The 12,296-nt window shown below is 38.0% G+C and overlaps 1 protein-coding gene across 2 annotated transcripts in view; it reads right to left on the bottom strand.

Moving 5' to 3' along the window:
* The window catches only part of LOC106458950 (enhancer of polycomb homolog 1-like), an 81,242-nt gene that overhangs the window by 45,944 nt on the left and 23,002 nt on the right, over positions 1–12,296 (bottom strand). For both annotated transcript variants that reach the window (XM_022385325.1, XM_022385326.1), the window contains exon 4: positions 2,911–3,006. In XM_022385325.1, the coding sequence (XP_022241033.1) occupies positions 2,911–3,006 (96 nt within the window). The remainder of the gene's footprint in view (positions 1–2,910; positions 3,007–12,296) is intronic.

The following is a 12,296-nucleotide window of genomic DNA, read 5'->3' as shown; positions in this document are numbered from 1 at the left end:
TGAGGAAGAGTTGGACAACGTGGAGAAAGGGAGTGGTGACTGGATCAGCATTGACAAATCACCCATTTGCAGCAATAAATTGCAAGGGTGGATAGCTGACAAGAGCCAGCAAGAAAAATAGGATACTCTGTGAGACAAATCTGCCCACCTTGCAAGGACTGGAAAAAGCCATTTGAGGATTAAGTGTGGAACATCCAAGACAGAAGAAATATGAGTCCCAGAATTGCTAAGAGACAAAGGAGTAGAGACCACAATTTGGCTGGAAATAAGATGAACCTGGCAGAAAGGGCTGTGAATTATAAATAGGTTTCTGGGAAGAAGTTGAAGAGGGGTATAGATATATAAAGAAAGAAGGTGGATCAATCCAGACTTAAAGGAAATACCATCAGGGGCATAAAGCCTAAAAGCTTGATGTAGAGGAGGGTCATAAAAACAAGATGTCCAGACAGATATGATGAAAGATTTTCCCAGGCCCATTGAACTGCCCATAACTCCAGGACATTAATGCGGACAGACCACTCTGCATGAAACCAAACACTGAAAATGATGAAGGTATTGAGATTCACATCCATAAATAGGTGTAAATTCATATAGGGTGGAGGAAGATTAATGCTTAGAGTTGTGTAGAAATGTTCAAGCCACAACAACAGCAATAGGTGAAAAGATGGAGCTAGAAAAACTAGAGAAGACAGTGAGTCATAGGGTATATTTCACTGATCTGTCAGAACCTACTGAAGGAGGACACATCCAGAGGAAGAAGGGCCAAGAAAAATAGAAAAGAGTCCCTAAAAGAGACAGAACCTTATGCTTAGGAAAAAAAGGAGACATGAGTACTTTGGAACCCAGAAGCTCTATACCTTGGATATAAAAAAGGTTGAGCCCAACCAACAAACAAGGTGATAAAGACTCTCAAACAAATCAGATACAGAATGGGAGTATAATAATGATTTAGGAGCCTGACTAGTAAGCCCAAATAAGCAAACTCCCAAAGGAAAAGGGAAGTCTCAGCAGTTGATGCCTACTAGAAAAGGGTTAGGAGATTACAAATACCCCTATAATGATGTAAAAGTAGACCCAACAAGTGTATTTTCCATAAGAATCCTCAGTTCAGGTGAAAACATTGAAAGAGAAAGAAAACTCCAAAGAAAAAAAAAGTATGACCCACAGGTTTTCTATAAAGTAAGTTCACACAGGACGAAAGCTGAGGGGTGGTTCCAGAAACAACTTATCACCAAGCAACATGATAGCTGGCCTCTTGGGAAAGAGGAAATCAGGAAGAAACCAAAAGAAGTACTCTCCAAAAACTACAACATGAATGAAATATACCAAATGGAGTTCCCCACAATATAACAGAGGTAGTTTAATTCTAAAAAATGAAGCATCTTGAAAAAGAAAAACCCAGAAATCAATAAGTAGGTGAAGAAGGTTAGTAAACCTGTTAGGGTAGCAATGGCAGAGCTTCACAAAAATGTGTAAAAAAAAGAAAGTAACCCAACAAAGTAAGCAAAAGACAAAGATGAGGAGATTGAGGAGAAAAGAAAGTCAATGTACGAGAAGAAAAACGTTTTCAAGTGGAGAGAAAAAATCCAGGAGATAGAAGAAGTAGAAATGAAGAAGAATTCTAACCACAGTTAACAGAGATGGAATTTTAAGTTTGAGTAGGACTTGGCAACTAAAAATCAACACAAAACAAAGACAGAAAGAATCAAGAACAATACAACTATCAGGTGAGGATGGATGAAAGAAGGGGAAAAACTGTATGATCTAAAGTGCATGCAAAAAGTTCACCCTAGAATCAGCAGAAAAAACTGGAGTAAGAGAACAAATTACACATGCCTGAGTGAGTATTATTTAGTCCTCTTCAGGGATAAAAGAACCAGAAGCAGAGACAGATTCTGGAAAGACCTGGTCAAAATTGTCCAAAGATAAGGCAGGCTCAGCAAAAGGAACAGAGGTAGGAGGTCACGAGACCTGGGTTTGAGATAAAGAAAGCACGACAGAACCAACCACATGATGCACAATGGCAGAAACATTGCTCAACAATAGAATAACTCCAGTCACCATTAAGTGAAAATAAGACAATTCTGATGGAAAAGAGACTGGTTTTTTGTAGGTTTCAGAAATAGGGATATGAAAAGATAGATTCAATAACAGTCACTAGATTGAATATATAAAAGAGGAATGTTATTTTTCTTTAACAGCGGATCTATTATAATCATGTTAATTTGGCCTTGGTCATTTTCACATAGACAAAACTGAGATGAAATACTGGTTTCTATTTAAACTTGAATACTGGTTACTGATGATTGGAATTTTCCTGTCAAAGAAACCATATCACAGATTCTGGAAAAATCATCCCAAACCTCGTATACGATTAAGAGAAAAAATCAAAGTAAATAGGAAAGGATGATAATTTGTATCAGAAGCTCTATCTGAAATTAATGTAAATTTTCTTTCTTGAAATCAAGAAAATGAAGGTAAGATAGATAACATTTCAAATGTTAATGAAAAGTTGAAAACAATAAATGCAAAAATTTCATAATTTTTAATTAAAAAAAAAGAAAGAACATGAATGACCAGTGTACTGCTGAGGAAAACATGAGGTTTTGTTATACACAAAGCTTTCATTTTATCTTTCTGAGTAAATGCATGACCACAGATGAAACATGAAGAACGTGTCACACCCCTACTGGTGGAAGGCTATAATCTAATTCTGATTGCAGCATACATCAATGTAGTTCACATTATTACATTCAAGTGTGAAAGTTTCCTTCACAGGCTTGTTGCATGTGCAAAAACATCTCAAAAGTGGCACAAGATATTAGTTATATGTTGCATGGAAAGGTGAGCAGTATTTCTGAAATAAACTGTTTTTGTATACCTAGTAAAAATATCAAATTTGCTACTTACCATTCTCAATCTTTTGTTTAACCAGTAGTCATAAACTGCTATGATAAGATCATCATCTTCCTTCAAAAGAAGCTTAGCTTCTTTGAGTGTAACAACCTATATATAAAAAAAGAAAAAGTTTTAGCATTTGAGAAAAGTACTGTAAAAACAGAGCATGGAGAAACCTGCACATGATATAAAGCTAGATAGTTCTATGTATCTCTGGCAAACTGGAAAAAAAAAGGTATAAGGTAATGACTACTTTTGTACATTAAAAGCAGAAGGTTATCATTTTGCTTAAAAAATGGAAAATATTGGTATGAAAATATATTTGTGGTATGAGTATATCTTAAGTTTAATAATTTTGTGTTGTATCCAGTGCAAACTGACACGACTTTCAGGCTAAAAGCATTTTATGATTTATTTTATAAGTCTAAAACATGAAAAAAAAAAAAATCTCCCATTTTTTACAGACATCTTTGAGTTCAAAATGGCTACCATTTACAATCTATAATGTCAAATATCATAGGTTCCAACACATTTAGAAACATGATACTATTGTCAATATCACATTTTTCAGAATTAAGATTTTGAAAATGATAATTCCAATATGCCCTCCACCTTGGATTGCAATATGGTGGCAATCAAAATATATTTTAACTGATAGATTGACTTTCAATGTACCAAGAAACCAAGTTCTCTGTGGCTAATCACCCATTTCTTGCACCAAAAAGTTTGAAAGAGACACTTCAGATCAAGGGTGATAACAGTTCTTCTTTGTGCTCCAACTACAACAGCGCTAATATTCATGATTAGCATTAAAGCTAGAATAAAAAAAGAAAGCACACCAGTGGAGTATAGTACTACTTCTAGAACAGGTAAGCTCTTTGCCAAGCAATCAATACAGTAACACAATTGGGGAAAAACTGAATAGACAGGCACCACTGTAGTCAATAAAGAGACGTATAGCACAGTGTAAGAAGGAAAACAGGAATATTTCGAAAACATCAAGTAGAAGCAATGGAAATCAAACACAAGAAGTTCAAACCGATATAAATTTGTGATCAAAATTTTTATTGGCAATGCTTAGAGGGCAGATCAGTATCAAGATACCTTTGGGTGAAAGGAAGTAGTACCATTTCAGAATTATCAAGTTCTTTAAATTTTCACACTGGGCATTTGCAAAATGCATTTGGTGATGTCAAAGCTGTTTTAATCAGTTTGAATATCAAAATCATCATTTTCATCAACATATTCACTCAGTGTTGCATATAGCTTCCTTATAACTCCTGAGATATAACTTCTCAGATATATTGGTCACATTGTTTTTGTACTTCTGATCCAGATCATTCATATCCCCTTAATCTAAAAAACACATGATAATGATAACTATTTCAATACTAGCAATTTTAGACCCACTGTTTGCAGATTATCCAGATTAGAAGTACTGTTTGCTTTCCTTTCTTCTTTTACAAGACAATGTGTAGATACTCAGAATCATATGCTTAAAGATCTATAGTTTCCTGTAAAACAGGTGAAAATCACCCAAATTTTCTCATTTTTGGACTAAGTTAAAATGTTGATCACTTTTTGACCAGTTGAACTGAATTCAGATCAAATATATCATCGGATTTATAGAAAATGCACTTGTTTTTATCATACAGGTTTATTTTTTGATGCAATCTTTAATGCTTGCTAGTATATTCTAATCCTTCAAAAGAACTAATGCCAGCTGATGGCCTTCCACTATAAGAGGGTAGGTTCATTTTTCCCTGTAACAAAGATAATGGTAATGATGAACTTTGCAAACAGTTATCAATCGTTTGCTGAAATGAATACAACATGAGTCTCTAAGTGCTGTTCTTTCTTTGCTATGTACAATGAGTTTTCTTTTAACTGCTTCATCATTTTCAACTTTTATCTTTCTGAGTAAATTAATTACCACAGATGAAACATAGACTAGGATTACTTTCAATACCCACCTGCTGAATAGAATTGGGCAATTAAATTAATTAATCAATATAACTGATTACCTATGAACATGAATTACACTGATTATTGCCATGTAAAATAATCAATCAACTGAAATTATAATTAAATCAAGTAATGTCACATAAATAATCAAAACTAGTATTTTGTGATTATTCCAATTGTCCAAGTAATTGTAACATTGCCATTATGATTTTTCATTATTATTTTCTATTAATTCAAGATTCACTTGAATTGATTAGTGCAGGCAGTGATAAATATTTTCAGATCTACGAGCCAGCCCCAAAACTCAGGAGCCAGGTGTGCCTAACCTAATTTCACTACTGTATGTAGCTGGAAATGGGGGCTTGTATATTTATTTTCTTTCACACCAACGAGTGCATGCTAACAATAATATGATATAAACAATCACTTGATCATGTTGCCTGAACACTGCCTTTCATCCTGTCCGAGTCTAAACATGCACACTGATTGGTTGGATTGGGAGAAAAAGGAAAACAAAATGGCATGAAATTAGTAACATGTGCAACCACATCGCTTCATTCCTAAAAAAAACATTAAGTGCTGAATCTACCATTAAAATCCTAGAAACAAAGTTTGATTTACAACTTAAAGAAAGCAAAAATAGTTCCAGACTTCCAAGAGTCCATAACAAAATGACAAAACCGATGTTTATTATTTATTATATAATCATTTTAAGTGCTTATAATTATGCAGTGTAGGGATGTAATATATACTCACATGAACTTAAAGAGAAATATTAATGAAATGTTAACATTGTATATCCTTTCATCCCAAAGATAAAATATTTTCAAGACTCTTTCAATGTTATGTATTATGTGTTGTGAAATACAGTATTTTGATCAAGATATTTAATTCAAAGACTTCTGGCACATCAGGTGTTATTTTTGAATTCTTTGAACCCACAAATAGTAGAAGTTAACATTTTCCTAAACTGAAAACGTATTTCTGATAGATACTTAGCTCCGCTCACAAATCGCTTTTCTTGACTTATACTGCCTTGTATATGTGCAAAGATTTGTTCGCCACTAACCTTGATACTCCCACCTACCCTCATGTATATCCATGTGAGACATCTGCATGCCATTATGTAAATGACCATGCAGCAACTCTCCACCAATAGGAATGTGACACAACTCCTAGCTCCCTCTCTTCCATGCATCTCAAAATCACTTTGAGATTGGGTAGTAAATAAAATACTGACACAGGAAATGGGGAGGACAGTGAGAGGAGGTAACTATCTATTGGAAATACATTTTCAGTTTAGGAAAATGTTAACTTCCAATACATTATTCTACCTCCTATCCTAGCAGAGGGTCTGGTGAGATTATGATCCACCTTTAGAATGTGTCCAAAGGAAGGCCATGAAAAGTGCAAATAAATGGAAGGTGACACCCCCATGAGAGACTGCATCACTTCTGAACCAGTATACTCTTCACCCATGAGAAATTGTCACAATACAGATGGAAAGAATGGTGGGACTTCCCCAGCTTAAACATGTGTACACATCCAACACAACCATCACAATATCTCATGGGAACCAACATCTAGGGAACTGGAGGAAGATGGACAGCAAAGTAGGGGTGCATCTCCACTCCATCACCAAGTGGTATTGGGAATGTATCGTCCAGTCCACAGTAGGAGGAGGGTATCCAGCCACACACCTGTGAAATACAGGGACCTCTGGTGTAGAGTGGCTAAGGTACACTGAACCATAAATGGAAGATTGACCTTAACAAACACCAGGAAACCATGACATTAATATTCGGTCCATGGTAGGAAGAGGGTCCTCTACTATTCATCTCAGATATTGGAAATGGTAGGGATGATGAGCCTCTGTACCAAGGATCCGCATCATCATCATGTGTGCATATTCAACACAACTAGCACCATATCTGCTAGGAATCGACATCCAAGTGATGGTAGGAAGGTGGGCAGCCAAGAGGGGTGCATCTCCAGTCCATCACTAAAGAGTATTGGGAATGTAACATGCAGTCGAGCTTCAATCATCACCATATCTATAGGGAACCAACATCCAGGAGACAGTAGGAAGGAGGGTGCCTCAGCCAGAGGAGCAAACTGCATGTTGGTGGAATGCACTATCCAACACCTGATGTCATCTGGTATTGTACATCAGGTCCATAGTAGGATGAACATCAATTCCACCTACTCTAGCAGAACACAACTGCCCTTCTATCAACTGAATGGGATTGAACACATTCAGGAGAAAGTATCCATGGTCCACCACCCCTGGCCTGGCATGGCCAGGAGGTTAGGGCACTCGACTCATAATCTGCTGGTCGCAGATTCAAATCCCCATCCCACCAAACATACTCATCCTTTCAGATGTGGGGGTGTTATAATATGATGGTCAATCCCACTATTCATTGGTAAAAGAGTAGCCCAAGAGTTGGCAATGGGTGGTGATAACTAGCTGCCTTCCCTCTAGTCTTTCACTGCTAAATTAGGGACAGCTAGTGCAGATAGCTCTTGTATAGCTTTGTGCAAAATAATTCATAACAAACAAAACCAAACCAATCCACCACCCTATCTGAATGGTGGGTGTATATGACCCCCAGGTGGTGAAGATAATGAGTAGTATAGGTATGGATAGTGGTCCACATACCGGGGAAAATTATTTCTTCAAACGGATGCCACAAATGAGTAGCCAGGGGCATGGTAAGGTGACGAATTTGATGGGAAGATATACGGGAAAATAAAACAATCATCAGGACATAGGGAAAAATCAACTGGCAAATCAAACCTGTAAGGGAAATGGGAGAAAAATCATGGGACTGGGAAGGATTCCAAATAATAACTAATTGGGAGCAGGAACCAAGGGAGGAATCAGAGCATGTCATGTAACAGCAGAGAGCCCTGAATGAACAGAGGATGTGTTTAGGATTGGAATGGTCATAAATGTGTGATATGGAAGGAAAGGAGATAAGTTTGAAGGCAGAATTAACCTCCCAAGTAGCCAGAATTTTGGGCAGAAAAGAACAGTTGGGGAAAAGGAACACACAGGAACTGTAAAATGTCTTCATACCAACAGGAGAAGGGTCTTCAAGGCAAGGTGATATGTAGAACACATTAACATAGGTTCAAATGGAGGAAGTGTAAGGGCATGAAGGATGACATTTAGGTTCCAATCTGGGAGAGAGAGATGGGGCTAGGAAGACAAAAGGGACAGGACCAGCAAACAGAAGACACAGGCATAATGTGTAAAACAAAACGTGGCTGACAAAACCATGCAATAGCCTGCACTGGAAGAGACCAAAAGGCCCCTGTCAAAGAGCCAGGTTAGAAAAGAAGTGATTTGGGGAAGGGTAGGACAGGACAGAGGATAACCACAACATATGGACTAATGAAGGTACATGTACCATCTTCTTTGGTATACTGCCATGGAGGAAGGATGTACAGAATGGGAAGTCTGAGTGTGAGAATGAATGGATGATGCACACTGGACTGGGGCTAACAAAGGATGGTGTGGGAAAGAGAGAAAAGAAGAGTATGTGACACCAGCAGTTGGCACAGAAGTGGAAACCATGGCTGAGCTGGCGAATATGGATCCACTAACAGAACCCAACACAGAGTAGTCTGGATGATAGAAAAGACCCAGGGAATCAGACGAATAGGACAGTAGGCATACAGGTAGTGGCTCAACCAATCCTGACTGAGAGCATTCACTGCCCAAACCAAAGGATGTGGAACAAGAGATCAAACCCTTGAGATGAGTAGCAAAGGCATCCAACTGTGGAACACCCCACTGGGAATAGAACCTCCAAAACACCCACAAGTCCAGTGACCTCTCCATAGGAAGAATCCTGTAAGGATGTGATAAACTATCCAAAACAAGATTAAGGGCACCCAGAATATGACAAGACAACAAAATAATTTGATGGCTGTGGGCCAAATACAGGAGATCCAATGTCCAAAAACAGAGTTCTCTCAACTGAGTGCCCTCTTGCCTGGTGATGTATAAGACCACTGTCAAGTTGTTAGAATGTGCCATCACTGACCAACCTCAAAGGCCTGGAAGGATATGAACCAAAGCCCAACAAACTGCAAGGAGCTCCAGCAGACAGATATGCAGAGAGGACTCTGAAAGAGTCCACTATCCCAAAACCTCCTAAGCATCCAGATAAGCACCCAACTAGAAAGAGAAACATTCCTAAAAAGGTGACATACTGGACAAGTAGGAAGAAGGGGGGAATACCAATAGTGGTGTTGTCTTGATCCAACCACCACACAAAATTGGTCTCTAAGGAATGTGGAAGGAAGAAAGGGGCTTCCAAGGGATTCCAAATGATGCTCCACTGGTTTAACTAAACCCATGAAAGGCGATGCATGTGAGCATGACCAAGAGGGATGAGGGCTTCTAGAGAAGCCAACATCCCAAAAAGAGAGAGAACCTCTCATGTAGTAGGAGAAGAACAATAGGTAGAAGATGTGAACTAGAAGCTCCACAGCCCTCATCTGAAGGGGAGAAGGTTGGGCCCAACTGAGTCAGAAATTGAACAACACCCCAAGATGAACTAGGTATTGCATGTATGTTAGGAAAGACTTCTCCCCTTTCAATAAATAACCAACCCAAGCCACTTCTCTGAGGGTAAACTGAGTATGAAGGGCAGAGTCAGCCTGTGAGGAAGCTAGAAGTAGCCAGTCATTCATATAATGATGGAAATGATGGCCTTGGGAATGAAGAAGACGAATGAACACCTGCACCACTCAACCAAAAACGTAGGAACAGAAGAACCTGGAACTGAAACACACACCTCCAAAGGACAAATTGAAGATAATGTTGGGATACAGGGGAGATGAAAATGTGTAGGAACACATCTGTCATCCACAAACCAGGAGTGAAAACCCAACAAAGGGCAAAGTAGGACTCCATGGTGAAACTTATGAGGACCAAGAAGCAGTTCAGAGCTAACAGATCAATGACAGGGCAGCAGTCCCCTGTCTTTTTTGGGGACAACAGACAGATGGGAATTAAAAACAGTACAAGAGTGATCTCCTCATTTGATGGCAGCCTTGCAAAGCAAGTCCCAAACCTCCACTGAAAGATGCTGGCTGGCAATGGGACCCAAAGAAGAAAGGAGGGAAAGAAACAACATGAAGAGACATGAAGTCCCTCCAAATGTGGGAAAAGCTGAGGAGCCTGGCCCCCACAAGTCTCGAACCCACAACTTAGTCACCGAGACTGCTGGTAGTGCCAAAGATATTTGCTCAAGAACCAATGGCAAGCCTCAGGAATACGAGAAGCCAAAACTGGCAAGGAAGAGGAAGGAGGAGAGCGAGACACAGAAAAAGGTACAGGAGGGGTTTGGGATAAATGGGAGGCCAAGGACAAAAGGGAGATATGAAATCTGGCTGACTTAGCCCTGGACTCCAAAGAGTTCAGAATGCTCCCCAAAACATCTTAGAAAAGAAAAGGTGCCATGTAAAAATCATGCAATGAGGAGGAAGGCAAGCAAACCCAAGACAAAAGGGCATCCCAACCCCAAAGATCCCAAAAACAGATTAACCATGTTTGCAAAACCAGGGCAGAAGAAGAGAGGTGTGCAAATGTGGAAAACAGGAGATTCCTAATCTCTGCCAAAATCTAACAGGGAGTGATGAATAGCCACAGACAACAGGTGTAGGGAGGCCAAGGAACAGAGAAGGGCTGGGGTCAGAAGTATTAGGGTCAGATCCCCACAAAGGGACAAGAGACTCCAAATACTGTGAATCTAAAAAGGAAATATCCGAATAATGACACGACAGAGCATGGTCGTCTAGAGTACGTGAGGGTCGAGGCATACTGTATGCAACTAGTCACCAAAACAACTCTCACGAACCCCAATATCCGGAGAGGGAGGAAACACTAAGTACTGACCTAAGGGCTCGTCACTGAGAAGGGCGGGAGCAGAAATTAGACAAACCCTTGTCTGGTATATGAGTACAATCATCAGGTGATGCAGAAGACAGCATAAAAGTAGCTAACTCCCTATGAACCAGAGCCATTACTTCCTGAGCAGATAAAGCTTGCCCAGATACCTTTGAAATGACCGGCAAATCAACTGTACTAGTGGCAGTAGCTGTGGTAGAAGCCATGTGGGATTGGAAGTGCCTGATCAGTGGAGTTAACCAGGAAAAAAATTTGTTCTCCAACTCTGTTCTCAAACTATTAAAAGTAAAAAAAATACAGTGAAAGAAAAAACATTATGCACAGCCTAATAATCAACAGAAAACTTGATCAATTAAGAAAAATATCAATCAGAATACACAAACAAAAATACATCTTAACAGTTACACTGCCAATCAAGAAGTGATTTTGGCTTGCATGGAAGAGAGGGCGCTATTGATGGTAGGAGTTGTGTCTCACTCCTTTTGGTAGATGGTTGCTGCCATCAAAGTTAGTATTTTTTTAAATCACCTGCAGCTCATATAGAAAATTTGTTACAGAATCAATTTTTCATTGTTTGGAAGTTAAAATTCTTGTGAAAAAGATGTTTTTCCTATTGTTGACATCTAAAAATAAATGAAAATGTAAATGGTATGAATAACTTTTTAAAAACTTTTGAAACCCTGTTTACCACAGCTATAATTTTTTTTCTAGATATGATTTTAAATAATTATAACTATTTGATTTTAATTTTAGAAAATTATAATGTTTGTTTTTTACTGTTCTTATTTTAATGTAAATCACATTACTAGAAATAAAGACACAAGCTTTAAAATTGTTGGACAACAGACTGACTGAGTTAATCATTAACTGAATATATTAACATTATTTCAATTTCGTTTGACTTTTTGGTTACTTTTAGTATTATATGGTCAACACTGATTAATCCAAAAAACTACACTATTATAATGGAAGTCTTCTTTCATTTAAAGGTACTGAAAACTAGGTTACAGAGTTACACAGCTAACTTTTAAAAAATTAACTGGTATCATACTATCACAGTAAAAATTAAACATTACTATAGGTAGTGTGTAGAAGCTAAACATTCTTACTTTTTAACACAATAATACGATATTACCTGAATAGCCTTTCTAATTTTCTTCTTATTCATTACCTAATGGTTTTCAAACTTTGTAAAATAAAGTTATAATTATCAAAACTTTTATTTTACCAAATAAATTGATGTTATTTTAATTTTCATGTAACTTATCTTTAAATATAGGCTACTTGAAGAATATTGTTGCGTCATCGAGATCACGTGACTATTCTCACGCCCTCTAGTTTCTAGAACTATCTTGTTCCTTCATGAATGCCTTAGCATTTACTAGATAGGGTAGTCTGATATATAAAAGAGGGTGACAACGTGACGAGATAATGTAATGTGTGTGAGTAGATAGTGAGTAATTGAACTGCAGTCACAGGGTATTGTTGAAGTTAACGTTTGTTCGTT

The sequence above is a fragment of the Limulus polyphemus genome, unplaced genomic scaffold (genome assembly GCF_000517525.1).
Source record: "Limulus polyphemus unplaced genomic scaffold, Limulus_polyphemus-2.1.2 Scaffold537, whole genome shotgun sequence".
Classification (NCBI taxonomy): domain Eukaryota; kingdom Metazoa; phylum Arthropoda; class Merostomata; order Xiphosura; family Limulidae; genus Limulus; species Limulus polyphemus.
This window is presented reverse-complemented; position numbering and strand designations above follow the sequence as displayed.